Here is a 21,161-nt window from a genome sequence, read left to right on the forward strand (position 1 = left end):
AGGAAAAGGCAAAGCTTCATTTTGGCATGGGCCTTCTTTCTTTTAGAAATTTTATCATGGGCCTCAGTTCACCTACGTGCAATGTCTGGGCCAGGCCCAATAGAAGAGCCGAAGGCACACAGGTTCGGACGTGGACTTTGCAACTGCAATCGTACAGTGCCGACGTGGCGAAGGCGAAGTCGCAAGGCCGAAGCGGCTACCTCTGACAGGCGGGCCACCACAGGGGGGAAAAAATCAGGGGCTCGTTCCTCGCTGTGAGGGAAGATATCCCGTGCTCTCGCCGTCGCCGACCTACCACTCCCGGTCCCGGAGGAGAGAGAGGGCGGGGGCAAGGGGATGGCAAAGCGCCGTCATCACGCGTTGGCGCCGGTGGTGGAGGAGCTGATCTCGCCGATGAACAGCCTGGACGACGGCTGCCTCATGCACATCTTCAGCTTCCTTAGCCCAATCCCAGGTTCGATTCGCTCCTAATCTTATGCCTACACGCCACGCCTTCGTAGGAGAACCAATCGGATGGGAATCTGTAGCCGGTGGGGATTCCGACTAGCTCCGCAGATTGTTTGAGTACTCGGAACGGAGCTAAAGAAGAATGGGCCAGGATTGGGTTGACCTGTTTTTTTGCGTGCAAAAGAAGATCTGTTTAATTCGGTACTGCCGTACTGGTTTGATACTTCCTGGGTGTGTTAGACTGCGGAAGTCTTCTAGGTGTGCTGATGCTGTATCATGTCTTCAGTTGGTGGATGCAGTTATGCAATTGTACTCCTGTTTTGGGTAAAGTAAATATAGATGACAATAACTGTTCACATGGCTTATATTGGGCCTGTTTGCTTCCCCTTCCTGAATTTTAGCCAACTAAACTTTAGTCACTTTAGTAGCTAAAGTTCCAAACAAACTGACTAAAAAGGAGCTAAAATAATTTAGTCTCACTAGTCATCCAAGAGTAGTTAAAATAATTTTAGCTGGCTAAAATTTAGCAAGAGGAACCAAATGGGGCCGTGTGTATAGCAATAGATTTGGTGCTTTTGTATCATATATACTTATATATAACTAGAGATCGAGGGATATTCAATTTGTATTCCTCTTGCCGTTGCCATAGGCTGTCATACTACTGAGTTCATGTCAAATGTAGCTTTTGTGTAGATTCTCTTTCAAAGCAATTTACAATAGCTAGTTTACTAATGTGGGAGTTTTCTGTATGTCTGGAAATGTTTCCAACCGTGGTAAGAGTTGCTTGAATGTAACATGTTTGAACTGTGTTTGATGCTATGCTTGAACATGTACTGCTGATGTGGTTTAAAATGAACTGTTTTTAGCAATTTCATTGTTGAACCTGCAGATAGGTATAACACCGCCCTCGTTTGCCACAGATGGCGCTTCCTTGCATGCCACCCTCGGCTATGGCTGCGTGTCGAGAGGCCAATCAGAGATGTGATGGAGCCTGGAGTTTATCCAAATCTTGAGGCCGCCGTTTCTGCTGCTAGGTCTATTGCTCCCCCTCCCTCTCTAAATCTCGTTGTGAACAGCGGATTTTATGGCTGATCTCCATGTACCTTGTTGAAGGCCTGGTGACACCATTCTTATTGCGGCTGGTGGTTCCCATGTTGCGTGTAACATCCAAATAAAGAAGCCTATTTGCATAGTAAGTTTTGCCTTCCATGTCCCTGAGTCCTGAAGATGTCAACAGAGATTTGATCTGACGAATGCTTCCTGCACTCCGCGCCGACATTTGTATTTTTGTGGGTGCAACTGTGAACCCATTTTACTTACATCAGATTGGTGGGGGTGATCTTCCTGATGACACTGTACTAACCTGCTCACGTGGCTTCGACAAGTAAGCTTCTTCCCTTCTGTGGCTATTTTTCTTTTCTGCTGCTGCTGCTGCTGCCTCCTGATCATTTCATAGTCGTATTATGGCAGTCCATCTTTTACAAGATTGATTACTGTCACGTTTCTTAACTTACTTCAAAATGCAATGATTATGAGGCTTCCTGTAGATTGGTCTCAGCAGCATGTTGGCTAGGGTTATTTATGTTAAGTGACACAGTGACCAGTATAAGTGTATAATATAGTTGAATATATACGTTATTGATTTATGTGGAACAGAAGTGGTGAAAAGTAAAATTTATAATGATTTATTGTTGTATGCTTTCCTAAGCCTGACCTTGCGTGGTAGCTTTGAGTGCTGGGAGCCTTTCCTTATGGAAACATCATAATAGGTGTGTGTTTCATGGTGCATCTCAAAGCTTAGCTAGAGCTTTATTACTCGCTAGTGAGGAGTTGCACCCTGTGGGAAATAGCTGGAGCAAGAGGTATTTCTTACCTCTTCGCTCTACAGCTGGTAGACAATTCAGGCCAACTGCTGGTTGTGGTCGTTTTTCCCCCTTTTGTTAAAGGCACATATATGTATCTAGAAATCTTGGATGTGTGGGTGTGTGCCCCCTTTTTCTTCTTAATAAAATGCTGTGCAGCTCTTCTGTAGGTTCGAGAGAGAAAAAAAAAGCTTTTAGCCCTGGGTATGCCCCTTTTTTTTGTGTTGTATGCTTGACTTAAGGTTATTGATTCAACTATATTGGATCGTTAGTAGTTTATGTCTGCCTGATAGTTGAGCGGATACAGTTGTTTACCTATTGTGTGTTTTCCATCGAAAGGTGGCAATGTAGATTCTATCTACTTCAGAAAGTAGCGAACTTGCAAGCTAGTATATGGTTCTGTTTATCTTGCTGTTTTTTTTTTATCAATATCTCAGTCTTACCTAGGTTTCCTTTCATTGACCTATCAAACAGTGCATTGGAGTTCCTATCAACATGCAAGATTGCAAACTTGACTATTAGAGCAGAACTTGGATGCTGCTTGCTGCACCGAAGCGGTAAATTGACCATTCAGGAGTGTTTGCTGCAGTGTGAGCAAAACCCTTTGGACTATCTGTCATTTCCAATAATCAGCACAGCGATAGAGTACAATTCATTTCCATCCCTCAAGGAGCAAGGGCATGGTGTAACTGTTGTTCGCACCCGGATTGAAGGGGGTGCGAAGGCTGTCAGGACGAACGGAACACTCGCGCTGCAGCGCGTGCGGGCCATCTATTCCCGTAGCTCTGTTTTCTTCTGGTTTGAGGTAGGAGAAAAGTAGAACCGTCTGTACACTAGCAATAAACTCTCGTGTTCTTGTATCTCAGTATCTGTATCACCCTAGCCGCCTAGCGTTTGGTAAATTCAGATGGCTGTCTCCTGTTTGTTGTAACCTTATAATAACTCACTGTTGTTTGAATCAACAATGAAATTCTTCTTTTTGAAGTTGAGACTTCAAATGTTTGTAGCGTACAGATTCACAGGTGGCAATGGCATTGATAAAACTTTCCCCAGTTTTTGGATCGGCCGCTCAGGTTATTGATTGGCTGGTTGTAATGTTTTATGTCTTGCGCGTTGGATGACGTTATTTGAACGGAGGACAGGATGGGGACCAATCTGGCTTTTACCCTGCGAGGTCTAGTTCATGCAGCTCTTGTTAACTTGTCCTGCTGTGTTGCTGGTTGTTGAAGAAAAGAACTCAGGTACTGGTGTACTGTAGTCGAGACTAAAACAGTGAAATTCTGTTCATCTTCACGTGATAGTATATGGCCATGAACAAGTTGGGGAATTCATTGTTGATCCTTGGGACAGTGGCTGACAGATCCTTTTCATTTCCCCTGCCTAAAACAGTGCCGATTCAAGTCTCATATCGATTACTACTATAGTAATTACTCAAGTTGCTGTTCACCATAAATGAATAATTACTCAATCCTGTACACAGGCCTCTGTCCTTTTGTTGGTATGATAGGTGAGAGAGCTGGAGGTGCCCCAAAGCAAGCTGGTAAATGTGCGCCCTAATTTCTTCGTGACAGTTCTTTTTACCGCTTGCTCTCAGCTTATATTAAAGCAGAGTAAAAACGACGAGTGAGGTGAAAGCATGGAGTATTAAATATAGACCAAAATTAAAACTAATTACACAGTTTGATCGAAATTGACGAGACGAATCTTTTGAGCCTAGTTAGTTCATGATTGGACAATATTTGTCAAATACAAACGAAAATGCTACAGTGTCAGTTTCCCAATTTTTTTAAACTAAACAAGGCCTTACTACGCGTTCACGTGTAATCTCTGGCGAAACAAACAAACAATCCGTTCCCGTTGTTTCTTCTTTCTTGGAACGGCATGCTCGATTGGGTAATTCGAATTCCCCTTGTTTTTTTTTGCTTTTCCAGTGAGTGTCCGTCTGGATGTGCCACCCTGCTAAAGCTGAATTTTTGTCTTCGGAGTTGCCAAAGCTGAACTTCCACTTTCAGTACCGTCATTTCGAAAGACGTATACTCCAATAAAGCTCCGAACTTGCAGTTTTTTATTCGACTCCCCGAGAGCCTAGCAGGAGTATTTATCTAAATTACAGTATCTTTATTAAAAAGTTATATCCTCATAAAGTGTAAGTATTCGAATATTTTCAAGACAATTTTTTGGGTGCTTTTACATGAGTAAAATTAAAACACTTGTGTGCCAATTTTAACTTTTTTTAAGAATCGTTTGTTAATTTTAAATTTAAATCAAACCCATACTTCCAAAGCCCGAGGTAAAAGAAGACACCCGTAACTTTCTCTCGGTGTTGGCCTGCCCGGGGGAAGAGAGAGAGAAAGAAAGAGATGCTTTAATTCGAACGCCGTTGCCTCCTCTCTCGAGTCCTTCTCCTCCCTCCCCCACAGCCACAGTGGCATCACATCACGCCAAGTTCGCCGGCCGGAGATCGACTCCTCCGCCCTGGCATCCGGCTTCGATCGCGGCTCCCCTCTGAGGTGACGCATTGTTCTCGCTTGTTCAGTTTCGTTGTTTCCTCCCGAGGAAAGATTGGATTTTGTTTTTAAAATCTTGGGGCGGAGCTGCTCCTGCGATTCTTGGTCCGTTGTTGCTCAAGTGTGAGCGCGAGATCAGGAGTGCGGGCGCCTTGAGCGCGCGCGGTGGTTGTGGATTAGGGTTCTATCTCAGTCTGGTTTGGGGAATTTTGCGGCTCTGGAGATGATCGTAGATTCGCAGTGTTGCCTGGTTAAGTGTCGAGATGATGGGTTTCTATTTGGTTCAAACTTCTCTCTGTGGTGTGTGTATTGGTTAGCTTAAATGCAGCGTACGCTATTGTTGATTAACCCGTCACATTGTTTGGGCGGCCACATATCGACGCTATGTTATTCTTTTCCAGTTTTAAGACTGATGATGACTTATGCTCGTGGCACTGTTTCTTAGTTCTAAAAGATTATATTGGTCATTGGAGTTGTTCCTTCTCTTTTCTTTCTTTAGAAGTCATTTAAGCTCGCCATTCTGTGCAATCAATCATCATTTTCATGTCCCTGCAATTTCATGGAGTTCTGTAGGCTCAGGCCCATAGTTTCGGGGGTGTTTTTAGGAGAAATAGCTTCGGTTTTCCTTAGTTAATAAAGATGACTTCAATTTCTATGGTGTGTTCCCTTGGGAGTAGTCATGATGTGCTCATTTGTGATTTGTGTTATGATGCCTGTATCTTTCTGGCACCACGTTGCCATAATTTTCTTTGTCCACTGTTTCGGTATGCCCACTGCAAAAAACCGTGGTTTCTGTCAAATGGCAATTATTAGAGATCCTGCATGATGCTGGCAATTCGTTATGCGATGAGAAAATGAGCTTTATGTGATGAACTGCCCTTCTTTTTTTTTTGGGGGTGATTGATTGCAACTGTTGTAGCCGGCCTACTGCTTTCGGAGCAATACAAGGTGTGGTGGAGGTTGATGGAAGTGTCAGTTTGGCACCCCTTTTCCATTTCATGTAATCATGTTCTACAACGCCCATCATTTGCCTTCAGTTCTCCACCACCAACTTTCCACCCCTTACGTCATTTTTCTCCTCGGGCTTGTGTTCTTCTTGCTCCTTCCTGTGAACGAATTGATTCTAGATCAACTGGCAAACAAAGCTTTCTTCCTCTTTGCTATATTTGGGAAATGATGCTGTTTTATAACTTCAGTTCTGTCTATTCATTGTTAGTGTAGTTTTCTCTTAAACTTCACTTGTCAGCAAAATACCTGCAATGAAAAAAAATGATTCAAACATGCATTAAATCTGCAAGGAAAAAGCCTGAAAATATTATTTTGCCTTTAAGTGTTCACTTAAAAGTCTTGTGCATATGACAGGCGTTCTTATGTCCTATTTCGAGTGTGTGAATATTTCCTGGTTGAGCTGTCTCCTTTGAAATTCCTGCAATCCTGCTTTCAAAACATTGTCTTATTGGGTCAAACCTCCAAAGCGCCATGCAAGGTTGTTCATGCTTTTCATTTCATTAATGAAAATGAAAATTTCTCTTACAAAACCTTTATGCATGGTCCAACTGTATTATTGCTGTCTTTAGGGCTTTGCTCGTACAAAACCCTTCAAGTTTGTCCAGTTAGTTTATGATTGCCCTTAAAAAGATGTCTGATTACCTCGGGGTTCAGCAAACGAAATAAATATTTGTCCTTCCTAAAGAAAAATGAGGCTGTTTGATACGGCACTGTTTCTTTCTTTTTCTTTCTGAATTATAAGATATGCTTCTATTCTTTAATATCTTCAGTGATTTTGCTGATGATAAAAATTGCTTCTCTCTCTGTTTTTTTAAAATCTTTGCTTCCTAACTTGTATTCTGATATGTTTCCACTGTTCCCATTTTCCTCCAAATAGGATTTTTGACCTAGAGGTTTCCCATGGCATCAGTTACTTATATTGATGATAGCCTTGCTGAGGTTATTGATCCTCCAAAGAATGAGGAGATGCTGGATGTCACTGAACTTGTTGGTGATCATATTCAGCATTCACCAAAACCAAATGTGGCAAGCTATGGCAACGTGCGTGAGCTACTGGAATGCCCTGTGTGCTTGAGTGCCATGTATCCTCCAATTCATCAGGTACTGCTTCACAGTGAATCTCAATTACATTCAGCTTAAGCATATACTTGTGATATTCTGTTCTTATCCTAGCATTTTAATATGTCAAATGTTGGAATTCTGAATAGAGTTCTACTTTAGGCAGCATATATGCAGTTAAAATTTTACAGATAGCAATTGCAAGTCAATGTTTGAATGCACACACTGCAAATTTTTTTTTTCTTTTCATTTTCTGCATTGTCTGTGGCACCACAGATTCTTTCTGGGGGGGCTACTCTTAACATTTGCTGTGGTTCATTATGTTGAACATAACTGCATATTCCCTGCAAAGCAAGTTGAATTAGCATGCTTGTCTTTAACATTATTTTTGCATGTGTTGGTGCAGTGCTCCAATGGACATACTCTGTGTTCTGGATGCAAGCCAAGGGTTCATAATCGCTGTCCAACGTGCAGGCATGAACTTGGTAACATAAGATGTCTTGCTCTGGAAAAGGTGGCTGCATCACTAGAGCTTCCATGCAAGTACCAGAACTTTGGGTGTTTGGGCATATACCCTTACTATTGCAAGCTGAAACATGAATCGCAGTGCCAATACAGACCTTATACTTGTCCATATGCTGGATCTGAATGCACAGTTGCTGGTGATATTCCATATCTAGTAAATCACTTGAAAGATGACCATAAGGTTGACATGCACAATGGAAGCACCTTCAATCATCGTTATGTCAAGTCAAATCCTCATGAAGTTGAGAATGCCACATGGATGCTCACGGTAATGCTCATCGACTTCTGTACAAGTTTTTGGTTGACCTGGATCTAAATTCTCAGTATAAGTTTATGGCTCTAGGATTTGGATTCTTTCCTTTGTAAACATGATATTCTGATTGACTTGAATCCCTAGGACAATTTTTGTATATGTATATTTGATTGATCTGGATCTTAGCATTGAGTTCATGTTTTTTTCTCTGATTTCTTAACAAGTGCACATTTATCAGCATTAGTAGCACTGGTATACTGCTAAAAAGATGCACTCTTGCCATCATCAGCTCTGTCAGTCATGGTACTGACCACAGACAGAAAGTGATTACTTGCCATCATTAGCTCTACTGTTTTTCTTCTCTGGGCAGAAAAGTAGAATGTGTTATAGTACCACCTTCTTTTTTAAAAGGGACGTTATCCCAACTTTTGAAGCCTGTGTTTTGGTTTTGGTTTTCGTTTCCATGGGAACTAATCCATCCTCCTCCTCCAGGTTTTCAGCTGCTTCGGCCAGTACTTCTGCCTGCACTTCGAGGCTTTCCAGCTGGGCATGGCGCCCGTGTACATCGCCTTCCTCCGTTTCATGGGCGACGACGCCGAGGCCAAGAACTACAGCTACAGCCTGGAGGTCGGAGGGAACGGGCGCAAGATGACATGGCAGGGCGTGCCTCGGAGCATCAGGGACAGCCACCGGAAGGTCCGGGACAGCTACGACGGGCTCATCATCCAGCGCAACATGGCCCTCTTCTTCTCGGGTGGCGACAGGAAGGAGCTCAAGCTGCGGGTCACTGGGAGGATCTGGAAGGAGCAGTGAGGCAGCAGCTCGACGCATGCGGCGTTGCGTGTGTGTGGACAAGTATAAGAACTGCGATTCATGTAATGTAAATGATGTATCATGACATGAAGCATGGAATCCAGGAAACCTTGTAGGGTGTAGGTGGTAGTTGGAATCTTTGAGTCGTGGGTGGTTCTTGTGTCGTTGTGTGGTGGTACCGACTGATTTAGAACCGGAGGCAAATCTCTCCTTTGCTTTGAACCTCTCGAGAGTTGCCATGGCGGGGCCTTGATGGCACGGCTGTGGACAACATGAAATGTAAATGATGTATCCCGGCTCACTGTCGGTGGATCAGACAGACTCGCTCACCATTGTTTCTGAGTTTGGCCAATGAATTACTAGCCTCAACTACTCTCTGAGGCATCTGGACTCCGTGAAGAGCGAGGCCCGCACATCGTGCTGTGTGTGAAATGAGCAACGGGAGAGTCACTAGCTCGGTTTTTTTTTTCACGTTCTCTTTCCTGCACATAGGATGTATACATCCAAATAGCTGTCTGACTCACCTTCATGAATGTCTGTTTATTTTGTTCAACCGGAAACCTGAAAAGGAATCACCCGAAACCCAAGGAAAACTGAATCATGAGAAAACCGATACGATAGCATTGGCATTTCATCCTTCCATACGCATGCCATGATCCATCCGTACTCAATAAGAAGAGTGTAGGTCTCGTTTTTCAGGAGTCAATTAATTTCAAATCTAATTAGATTTGTACAAAGTAGCTTTTTTAGGAGTCAATTAATTTTAAATTTAATTAGATTCATAAAAATATCACTATCAATATTTGTATATCTAAATATGCAGTATTATAAATATGGAATACTTTATATACTCCTAGTATATTTGGTTAAAGTCAGATGTCCACTTTTCTTTATTTTTGTTTTTTAACTGGGGGAGTATTTATGAGTGCTTCCACCTCTGCTCCCCTTCTCTATGCCTACTTGGGATCATGGGATGCCGTCTATGGGGACAAATTCCTGCTACTACAACGGCAGCAACGGCAAGGATGTGCACGCTACTGCTATTTGGCCTCTCATCCGAAACGGAGCTCGTAGGGCAGGGCCGTGGTTCTCGGTGACCCAAAACTGCCTAGGTAACCTGCACAGGTCAAACCGGTCAAAGGACTTCTTAGCACGACTCCACTACTGTCTCATCTAAACACGCGTGCGTATCAGTACAGCAACCTTCTCTGACCCTGAAATCCGTTGACAATCCCTGCTTGTATTGAACCATCGATGAGATTCAAGGGACTGATAGTGTTTGCAACGCAAAGTTTTTTTTCTTTGACCCACAAAGTATACAAATTACTCCCTCGGTCTCTCAAAATAAATATCACTTCTCAAAGAGTCAAACAAACTTAGTTGACCAAATCGAGATAAAAACTATAAATGTTTATGATACTGAATGAATACTATTTAGATTGAATATTGTCTTTTTATAGTAAATTTAATTAGGTTATTTACAATACAGTGGCAGAACAAATTACTCCGTATGTGACAGAGTAACACCACTGTCATTGTTCAAATGGGAGGTACTAATAAATTAATAAATTCATATGTCTGCAACCTGCTTGCCTTTTGAATTGCAACAAATAACATAACGAACGCGCCTTACCAGCTCCACAGGCTTCAACATTTCAGTTCACTACCAGATATGTCGAGAGTAATTCTGTATATGTATCAATGGACACCAACCCCCATGATTTTCTCATGGCTTTGTATTTGCAAACTGGAGCTGTAATAACAAATGTTCCCCTGCTTGTATACAATGAAAGGAAAATAGAGTAACCGGATCTTCCCAATGACAGACTAGCAATTCAGGGAACATACAAATCTATAGGTAGAGGTAGCTGATGTTATGCCAACCATTTCCCTTGTTACATGGTTTCTTCAATGCCTGTTACATGTTTTTTTTTCAATGCTTGTTATCATAAGCAAATTGAATTTCATCTTAGCAAACCACCTTCTTTGCTGAATATCGCTACACATCATAGACACCTAAGAATCATTAAAAAAAAAGCACACTTCCAGTTGTCTCAATAAAAATATTATTATGAAAGGATCTTGATGACTTCACTTCATTTGGAAGCTGCAGCCGCAAAGCTGCATTCAAGATTAGTGCCCTAGCATAAAGAACCAAAAGCTGGCCCCAAGTTATATATAAGGAGTTGAAGGACAACATGATAATAACAGTTAAGGGTCTTTATGTTGGCTATAATCGCTAAAGAAAAAGGAGCCTTCATTTAGTATAGTTTGATCAGTTCCTTTATGTCAAAATATAGTTAATTATGAGTGTGTGAGCTGTGAGGCAACCTAATATTCAGATTTCAGAATGAAAATGTCTTTCTGAAATTCTTTTATTTATTTTTCCTTATGAGCTGAAAACTTGTAAAAACTTGCTGTGTGTGACTGATCGCAGAGGCCTGAATTATCCTTACAACTTCAGATCTCTAACCAGTTTACCCAGAAAGACGAGAGCGAGTCCACGAACTGGACAAAGACATGAAGCAATTGATCACCCCAAACTTAAGTATTTACATTAGTTCAGCTAATAGCAGTGTCAATCTTTGATACATGAGATGCATATACAAACAAGCCCGGTTCTTATTCTCCAATCGCCATCACCATATGGCAATTTTGCAGCAAGGAGTCAAGAACAATCTGTTCTTCTCCACCGAGTAGCAAATCCGATCCTCAAAAAGATCGGATCGGACACACACGAATCCCACGCCTGGAATGGGAAATCGAAAGGCCGCTCTTCTTTTGTTGTTGATATCTACTACAACCTCTACCACTTGGATTAGCAGCACGAATGGAACGGCGAACGATCGCCGCCCGTTGGGCGTTGGCGATCAAGAACAGCAGTTAGCGCAGCGTACCAATCCGTTCTCGTTGCACTCGCCGCAGCGGACGACGCGGTCCTCCTCCTCGACGAACACCTTGCGGCCGCCGCCGCAGCCGGTGCAGGGGACGAACCGGACGCCGCCGCAGGCGTCGCAGACGAAGGCCGGGTCCTGCCCGGCCGCGCCGTCGAGGAGGCGCCGGAGCTGGCCGGTCTCGTTGAGCTGCCGCACCTCGTCCGCGCCGCCGACGAGGCGGCCGCCGATGAACAGCTGCGGGAGCGCGAAGGCGCGGGCCCGCGCGGCGAGCAGCGCCTGGAGCTCCCGGCGGAGCGCGGCGTCCATGGACACGTCCCTCTCGTCCACGGCGACGCGGAAGCCGCGCAGGATGGCGCGCACCGCGGTGCAGTCCGCGAACGTGCGCCGCACCCCGCGCAGCGACGTCGTGTACAGCACCACCGCCTGCGGCCGCTGCGCGCGCGGCTCGTCCGCGAGCTGCTGCCTCCGCCACCTGGCCGCCGACGCCGCCGGCCGGTGCCCCTGGTGGTGGTGGTACGTCAGCGACCGCGTCAGCTGGAACGGCTTCTTGCCGCTTCCAGCCGTGACGCCGCCGCAATCCTCCATCTCACGCGCCGGCGCAGCAGCACCGGCCGCCCGCGCCGCCGCGGGAGAAGGCGAAGCCAGGTTCTTTGGCTACGGCGGTTACCGGGAGGCGAAGAAAGGGGGGAAGGAAGAGGAAGAGGAAGCGAGCTGTGCAAGCAATCGACGCGAGAAACGGAATTCGTCGGGAAGGTGGGGGCACGAGAGCCGCACTTTATATGTTTTCTTGTGGTGGTGGAGATTTTGACGGCCTTCTTGTTGGGTTTCTCTTGGTTTTCGACGTTTTAGTTTGGTAATTAGCAAAGCGATTAGGAAGTGGTTAAATGGTTTTTATTAGTACTAGAGCTAGTGATTATGTATGTGTGATTAATGGCTTGCTGATTAGGAGCTGGAGGCTGTTTAGAGTTGTACTGGCAGTAACTAACAACCTTCTTCTGTTTCTGTTGCTTAATTTTGAAGAAATGGTTTCCTTGGTTAGTTTTAGTGGTAGTTAGTTAATTTTAGTGTTTTTTTTAAGGAAATTTCGGTGGGTTTTGGATGATGGAGTTGGACCCGTTTGGGCTGGGTGAAGTGGGCGGCCGTGACTTGTACAAACGGGCACAGGAAAGTTCCAGAACGTGTTGTCGCTCAGCGGAGCGTGAGGCTGTCATTTTCTTCCTTTTTTTAAAAAAAAAAATCTTTCTTCCTCTTCTTGTTTTTTAAGTGAACCACAATTTGCTGATTTACAAATAGGCACAGATAGAACTAGGATTCATTACTCTGCATTTTGAATTAGGAACATTAGTATAGGGGAATGATTTCATGGGCATTCTACAGATTTAGAAACATAAAATCCCACAGAACTGCAAATGTTGGAAAGCATAAGCTGTACAGGGGAACATTCCATGGTCCTGGATCATGGACAACATGGATGCAACCGGCTCCATAAGTTCTTGCTTCTTTGGCCCCCGGATCACGTGTAATCCTAGCTGTTCTTGATCAATGCGACATCATCGGCTGATGCGGTTGCATGTAAGCGTGTTGGTACTAATAAAATGGATTTGATGATGCAGCGTTGGCAGCTGGAGCCTGGAGCATCATTCAGCCCTCTCTGAGATGACAACTGAGCAATGACCGTCTTCCGCTGCGACACTGCAGTTGGCTCGACAAACATACATCATTAATAGGTAAATTTGAAGGTTGGTATTTGCTTAAATATGTCGTTTTTTCTTGCATAATGTTATCCAACAGTTCAGAGAATCTGAGGAATATGTGAGAAAAATAGGGGAAAAAGGGAGACATCTGAAATTTCAACGTGGAAGGTGTGCCGTCACAGACAGAGTTCAGAAGACAGCTGATTGCTGAACACACGAACGAGGAGTCGACTGTCGAAGACGACCACGAAACTGTCACCTGATACAGAGGATAATAAAAATAATAATAGTTCAACGAGACCTTTGCCTTCTCGTTCTTGTTTATGGCTGATTTGGTCGTTTCACGCGGTTGCATGCGTTCGTTGTACTTTTCAGATTTGGTATAAACTGAGATCAGGTGACCCATCTGCCTTCTTAAGTGCACTTACCGGTTCAGATTCTGAAGCTACAGAGCATGTAAACCCTGACGCAAACTCATACATCACTGTCAGTTGCGGATAGCCCTGATATTGACAATACTCAAGTTTTCAAACATTCTCAATCATTGAATTTTTTTCACTTGCGCAGCATGGCAACAAGTGTTCAAATCTCGATTGGGAAAATACAATAAGAGCCTACAGGAAAGGAGCATAATATTTAATCAGAAACAGCATGTTGCTGAAAATGAAGACTCAACCTTTTTAACCTTGCGAAAAGGATCTTTTGCAGCAAGAACAATTAAAAAAAATCACGTCAACAAGTGAAAACGTCAACAACAACACTGAAAAAGAGGGAGACATCTGAAATTTCGGCGTGGATGGTGTGTCGTCGCAGATAGAGTTCAGAAGACAGCAAATGGAACGAGCTGATTGCTGAACACACGAACGAGAAGGCGACTGCCCCAGAAGATAAATATAAAAAATAATAGTTACTCAACGAGACCTTTGCCTTGTCGTTCTTGTTTACGGCTGATTTGGTCGTTTCACGCCGTTGCATGCGTGCGTTGTACTTTTTGGCAGGAATAAACAGAGATCAGGAGACACAAAAATCTCGATTGGGAAAATGCAGCAACAAGGGTCTATTTGGGAAATAAACGTACTGATATTTAATCTGATCCAGCATGTTTTTGGAAATGAAGACTCAATCTTTTAATCTTGTGAAAAGTACCTTTTGCAGCAAGAACAATTAAAAAGTTCACGTGAACAAGTGAAAACGTCAATGCCAGCACTAGCCACGGTAGAGAGCACCCAAATTTTTTTTTTTTTGGAAAACCAAAAACAAGTTTCCTTGTCAGTAATAAGGGGGAAAAAGGCAAAACCTTTGAAAATTCTGGCAAAATTAGGCCTTGTTTAGTTCACCCCGAAATCCAAAAAGTTTTCAAGATTCCTCGTCACATCAAATCTTACGCCACATGCATGAAGCATTAAATATAGACAAAAACAAAAACTAATTACACAGTTTGTCTGTAAATCGCGAGACGAATCTTTTGATCCTAATTAGTTCATGATTGGACAATATTTGTCAAATAAAAACGAAAGTGCTAAAGTAGCAAAATCTTTCGGAACTAAACAAGGCCTTAATCGACAATCCTTTTCTCTAAATGCAACACCTGTGTGCAACTCCATGGACAAAGAAAAAGGGCAATCACACATTCTGTCTTGCGGAGAGAGATAGGATAAGGCACGGGGTTATTGAAAAAAAAAAGAGAGTAAGCCAGGGGTTTGGTACAAATTATATTGGAGCATATCTTGTAAGCAAAGCTACAAGGACCGAAAGCTCATTCACTGAATCAACAGGGCAACAGCAAGGCGAAAGAAAGATACAGGTAATGGGCCATTTCAGATGAAGTGGCAGATAATTCACGGATCGAGCTGTTTAGATCATCTTTCCGCCACATCTTCAGGCTCATGTCACCACAGCACCACTAGAACAAAAAGGTAGTGTCCTCTATTCCTCTGTATGATTAGGCTTGCATATTATTGTTTATGACTATCATTTCATTTCCATGTTGTTTAGAGGAAAAAATAACCTGCCGAACCTAATAAAAGTACCGAGTCATGTGAGGTTCAGTTGCAGGCGAACCGGTTCAGAGAGAAGTATATATATGATGGTGATGAAGGTAATTAATTATCATTATTATTAGGAAAAAAATCTACTTTTTCTCCCCCAACTTTCACAAAAGTTCGTTTTTCCTTCCTCAACTCCAAAACTGGGCAAACCACCTCCCTCAACTTTTTAAACAGTGCATTTTACATTCCTGCAGCGGTTTCGAATGTGGTTTTGCTACAGTAACAGTGGGTTTTCTTTTTCTTTTTTAATTATTTTGGCTAAATCTTAAAAATCATAATAAATCATAGAAAAATTATAAAATAGAAAATTCAATTTTCTGGACTCCACACATCTACACAGTAAACATATAATATGGTATGGTCTAGTATAAATTTTTTGCTACAAAGGTTTTGTCATTTTCTTTTTTATTTATTTGGCTGAATCTTTGAAAAATCATAGTAAATCATAAAAAAAAATCATCAAATAGAAAATCTAATTTTATTAGACTCCACATGAGTATATATACACAATGAACATATATGTGTATGATTTAGTCCGACAAAATAATTATTGATGTTGCAGCTATGAATTATTTCAACTAATTACACAAAAGCATAGATCTAAAGCTACAACAACAAAAATTGTACTAAAGTATACCATATTATATATTTACAGTGTAGATATGCTCATGTGGAGTCTAACAAAATTGGATTTTCTATTTTATGAATTTTCAAATATTTAGACAAAATAAATAAAAAAGAAAAACAAAACCTTTATAGAAAAAACTTTGTACTAAAGCATACCATATTATAATATGTTCGTTGTGTAGATATACTTATGTGGAGTCCAAAAAAATTAGATTTTCTATTTTATGATTTTTTTTGTGATTTACTATGATTTTTCAAATATTCATCCGAAATAATTTAAAAAGAAAAAAACAAAACCACCATTGCTACAAACCACCGTTCATTGTAGTAAAACCGCATTCGAAACCACTTCAAGGGGGTAAAATGCACGGTTTGAAAAGTTGAAGGAGGTGGTTTGCCCGGTTTTGGAGTTGAGGGAGGAAAAGCGGACTTTCCTAAAAGTTAGGGGAGAAAAATTAGACTTTGTCATTAATTATTATTATTATTATTACTATTATTATTACTATTATTATTACTATTATTATTATTATTATTATTATTATTATTATTATTATTATTATTATTATTATTATTATTATTATTATTATTATTATTATTATTTTGAGAAAGAGAGGTATGATGGTTGGCCCAGTTACTTCCCGTAGGCCCATGATGCCATGATCATCTCTCTCAGACCTAAAAAGGCCGAACTTGGTAAACGAGTTGGGCTTTACGGTCAGTCCTGATAGAGTTGCCAGGCTACGGCGCATATATATTTGCAGGCTGGAACTGCGGCTCTCCCCCTCTCCATCAGTTTCCTTCTCTACAGCTCCGTCAGTTTCGACTTTCGAGAGGGGGTGGTTAGGGTTCGGTGGTGTGCGATGGGGATCTGTCGCCTTGAGGCGAGTGCGTCGGAGTCCGGTGACTCTGGCCTCAAGAGGAAACAGGCGAGCGCGTCGGAGTCGGAGGAGGATAAGATCCTGAAGCTCAAGTCGGAGGAGGGTAAGATCTTGAAGCTCAAGAAGGAGGCTATGGCGGCGAACGAGGAGATGAGCGAGGCCACAAGGGAGGAGCTTTCCCTCTACATGCCTGTGGTGAGGGCGGCCGAGCCGTCTGGGAAGAAGACGAAGAAGGTGCTGGTCAGGAAGTTGGTGCCTATGGAGGAGATCTATTGTCTGTTGGCAATGCCCTGCCCAATTAAAGCTAATCACCTGACTGAAGAACAGCTGGCCGAGCATCCCAAGAGATTCCAAGACTGGTACCACGAAGAAATGAATATCGCTAAGAAACTGCGTGACTACCATCAGGCCCTCATTGACCAGTACTCGGAATATGGCTATGCGGTGGACGAATCTGAGACAGAGGTCACTGATGATGAAGACGAAGATGGCGACAACTAGCAAGCTAAAGGCAACAATCAAAGGGCTGAGGTCAATAACTTGCAAGGAGTCAGGAGGCGTGTGTGTGTCTGCAAGATCCTCCATCTACCCTAAGTCAAGTTGCACCCGTGTCGCGTTCGTGGTGTGATCCACTGCACCTACTCTAAGTGTCTGCTCATTATTATATATATGCATTCGGTGTAATCATAACCTTGTGTTATCATCTGGTACATTGTTAGCTACTTGGTTATTCCCTATATGTTTGCATGCTACTGCTCATTCTCATGCTATGCTATTAATCATAATCACAATTGTTGCTTATTTGTCGAGACTCCTACTTTTGTCACAAGCTATTCTGTTTCTTTATTATGCTCAATGTCATTGCCATATAAGCTGTTCTGTTTATGTATGATGTTTGCGGTTTGTTTCATGCTGTCTGTCATATGTTTGCTGTTTGTCTCTTTGGTTTGTTTCATGCATGTGTTGGCACCTTTGAATTCTCAGTTTTTTAGCCCATCATGTTAATCAATTTGTCTTCAGACGGTTGATGAGTTATCCCAATGCTCCATAACCATAGCTATATTTATAGTGTTTTGTGCATAAATCTTTTATTGATTCTCCAGACTACTATATGATTGATCTGACATTCCCCATAAGTTTGGATGTGGCACTGACGTTCCATTGCTGCATATGCATGTTGTGTTCAAACATTCTGCAAAGTTTTGGATGTGGCACTGACATTCCATTGCTGCATACTTCCTCCGTACCCATAAAGAAAGTCGTTCACAACGATACGGTCTTCAAAGCCTAACTTTGACTCCTTGTTTTTATAAAAAATTTTATCAAAAAGTGGTATATGTATACTTTTATGAAAGTATTTTTTAAGTCAAATCTATTCATATGGTTTTCACATTTCCAAATTCAATAACTTAAAAGTTATTCATGATTTATATTCTCAATGTTTGACTCAAACCTTATTTAAAATGACTTTCTTTATGGGTATGAAAGGGGTATGCATGTTTTGTTAGCAGAAAATTGAGGTTGTATCAGCAAACCCATTCCACATTCAGAACCTCATCAGCAGACATCTAGGAAGACAAAATCAGGCCTTGTTTAGTTCTAAAAAAGTTTGTAAAAAAATTCAGATTCTCCATCACATCAAATCCTGCAGCACATGCATAGAGCATTAAATATAAATAATAACTAATTGTAATCCTCAGAATATTGACGCGGTGCTCGATCCATAGCTGCCTGTCCTGCTTGTTTTGTCCGGTCGCCATGGCAGGCATCGGTTCATGAGTCAACATGACGTTGCCTCGCCTAGACATCCATCTCGCGGCCTCGATCGCCTCGCGTTGCTGAACACCACTGCCTCCTCTCGACAATGCCTTCCTCGCTGCGCAAGTGGTTCTGCGAGACGTGCTGCGACCTTTCTCAACGCTCGCAACAGATGCAAATACTAGTTAAATACTCTTCCCCAACAAGCACATGGTGCTGAGTCATGGACAAGGTCGTTGCTCCGATCTCAATAACAGCTGTTCCTGAAAAGCGTCAACAGCGCAAAGCAATCGTGCAATAGGAGCATGAGAAAATCATGAGTAAGATTTAAGACTGAAATTGTGTTCATTTTTCATTACCTGATCATGAATCGCAATTGAAAATCTGATGGCAGCTCAATTTTATCTCGTGCAACTTCCTCTTTTTTAAAAACTGAATTGCAGATGCAACAAACGAGCAGTTTCACATACTATAACAAACAAACAAAAAACTGAGCATAGCTCGAGGGAAAAAAAAACTGTTTCCAACCATAGAGTCTAGGAACAGACATGCAAGCCTTTTGGTGGTGAAGTTTTGAAAAAACTAATGAATAGGAAAGCAAACAAAACTGCAACTTCAAAAAATGTATGATGAATACTCGCAAGACAACAAAACGTAATCCTAAACGACATGTTTTCTACATAGTAACACTTGATTACTATTCCTGTTCTTTTATTTTGTCCTTAAGGAAATGCTCTGAATTCTTCTCCAGAATTTATATAGTCTCCACACATGAACAAAATACACCAATATGAAAGGTAAACCTACGGTAGCAAGTTAAGATCATGGAAATGGAACCGCATACATAATTTGCTAATTTGATGGAAATCACTCATGACGTAGATAGTGTCCTAATCACAAAATAAACACATCATCCAGAGTGTCAGCACCAAATACTATACTATAAACTTTACTTTGTCCCCAAAATTGTGCTGAACACGATAAGCATCTTGAATTTAACTGATTATATTCTTCTACAGAAATCCTACCGAAAGGTCAACTTCTAGTACTGGCTGCCACATTGCCACGTTAGCCCAGGACTTCATCCTCACCCTTTTTCAAAGGTAAGGATTTTGTAATCTTTTCTTTTTCTTCCGCCTATGAAAATTCACTGAATTTAGAAACCCACGTGTATCCTTAGCATTTAAGTGAAGATGGAGGCTTGTTTCATTACAGTTTCCACAACAAATTACACCTCCACGATCGAACTTCGGTGCCACTAAGCCAGTCCTATCTTACCGAATGTAACAAAAGAAATTATAGTTATCCTACAGGGACATATCACTATTGAGGGAACGTATGCACCGCAAGAGCCAAGAAAAAGAACAGGGACTGGTATTAAGGGGGCGACAGACCTCATGCATCTGGTCTGACGTGAGTACGGCAGAGGAGGCAGCCACCACCTCCCTCAGCTGTGCTGTTACTGAAACATGTCACAGCACAAAGCAAAAGCAACATCAAATTTCAGTAATGCCCCGAATATCATTTTTCCTTCTGATTTTTTTTTGCGAGTTTGAGCTAAGTTGTGCAACAAAATGATGTGACTAGTGAGGCCATTTTGTCAAGGAGTCTTATTTTCAACTGCGTAAGATAACTGCATATATGTATATACTCCATATAACACAAGGGAAAATCAAGGTAGAAATAATACAACATTAACACAAGATGCGCATATATGTATATACTCCATATAACACAAGGGAAAATCAAGGTAGAAATAATACAACATTAACACAAGATGCACACAAGATGCAGTTAACTCCTAGTTTCTGCCAATGTCATTGCGCAGACAAAACTAAGGACAGATGCCAATGTCATTGCACAGACAAAACTAAAGGACAGATGAGGTTCTGAATAAAGAACAGAGTTGCTGATACAACCTTAAAAGGTTTCCAACAAAATGTGCCACAACAGAATCAGTTTTTATATACTCGTTTACCACATCCAAACTTATGAGGACTATCAGATCCATCTTTTCTTTTATTGGTATAGTTGGTGGGATCAATAAAAGATTTATGCACAAAACACTAGAAATGTGTGCTTTGGTGATGGAGCACTGGAAAAAACTGAATTGACTGGTGCCAACACAACTGACAAACAGCTTGAGACAAACAGAAGGTACCAACAATTGTAGTTCACGTGCACAACCATCCATCAATCCAAATATCCAAAACAATTGCAAAACTAGGTTTTTTTGATTAATACCATAGCATGAGAATCAGCAGTAGCATGCAAACATATAAGAAATAACCAGTAGCAAATAGGGTACCATATGATAGCACCAAGATTTATGATTACACCAAATGTCTATATAATAATAGTGAGCAGAGGGTAGGTGGATCACCACGAACACAACACGGTTTGCAACTTGACTTCGGGTAGATGGAGGTTCTTGCAGAGACAATGACACAGCCTACTACTTGTAAGTTATTGACCAAGCACTTCAGTCATTGCTGTCTTTCTAGTTGTCCTCGTCTCAATCTTCATCGTCGGTGACCTCAGCCTCTGATTCGTCCACCGCATAGCCATATTTGGAGTACTGGTCAATGAGAGCCTGATGGTAGTCACGCAGTTTCTTAGCGATATCCATTTCTTGGTTGTACAAGTCTTTGAAACTCTGGGGATAATCCGCCAGCTGTTCTTCAGTGAGCTCATTAGGGGTAATCGGGCAGGGCATTGCCAAGAGGGCGTCGATATGCTCCTGCGGAAACAACCTCCTGACCAGCACCGTCTTCTTCTTCTTCCC

At 42.0% G+C, this 21,161-nt stretch overlaps 3 protein-coding genes and 1 long non-coding RNA gene across 4 annotated transcripts; 2 read left to right on the forward strand and 2 right to left on the reverse strand.

Annotated features, from left to right (window-relative positions):
• LOC8072254 (F-box protein SKIP5) lies at positions 223 to 3,322 on the forward strand. The gene is made up of 5 exons (XM_002461110.2): positions 223 to 454; positions 1,337 to 1,481; positions 1,561 to 1,639; positions 1,773 to 1,831; positions 2,784 to 3,322. The coding sequence occupies exons 1-5, from the start codon at positions 337 to 339 to the stop codon at positions 3,127 to 3,129; spliced, it is 747 nt and encodes a 248-aa protein (XP_002461155.1). The 5' UTR covers positions 223 to 336; the 3' UTR covers positions 3,130 to 3,322.
• Positions 4,612 to 8,846, forward strand: LOC8073139 (E3 ubiquitin-protein ligase SINAT5). Its single transcript, XM_002461111.2, has 4 exons — positions 4,612 to 4,819; positions 6,702 to 6,925; positions 7,290 to 7,676; positions 8,154 to 8,846. Exons 2-4 carry the CDS (start codon positions 6,725 to 6,727, stop codon positions 8,472 to 8,474), a joined length of 909 nt encoding a protein of 302 aa, XP_002461156.1. The 5' UTR covers positions 4,612 to 4,819; positions 6,702 to 6,724; the 3' UTR covers positions 8,475 to 8,846.
• On the reverse strand, positions 10,984 to 12,109 carry LOC8073140 (uncharacterized protein At5g39865). Its single transcript, XM_002463282.2, has one exon. It carries the CDS (start codon positions 11,954 to 11,956, stop codon positions 11,345 to 11,347), a length of 612 nt encoding a protein of 203 aa, XP_002463327.1. The 5' UTR covers positions 11,957 to 12,109; the 3' UTR covers positions 10,984 to 11,344.
• Positions 18,118 to 19,370, reverse strand: LOC110433199. Its single transcript, XR_002450624.1, has 2 exons — positions 18,736 to 19,370; positions 18,118 to 18,639 (listed from the first exon to the last, which is right to left on the reverse strand). It is a non-coding gene; the product is annotated as an uncharacterized LOC110433199 (long non-coding RNA).

This window comes from Sorghum bicolor, chromosome 2 (assembly GCF_000003195.3).
Source record: "Sorghum bicolor cultivar BTx623 chromosome 2, Sorghum_bicolor_NCBIv3, whole genome shotgun sequence".
In the NCBI taxonomy this organism is placed as follows: Eukaryota; Viridiplantae; Streptophyta; class Magnoliopsida; order Poales; family Poaceae; genus Sorghum; species Sorghum bicolor.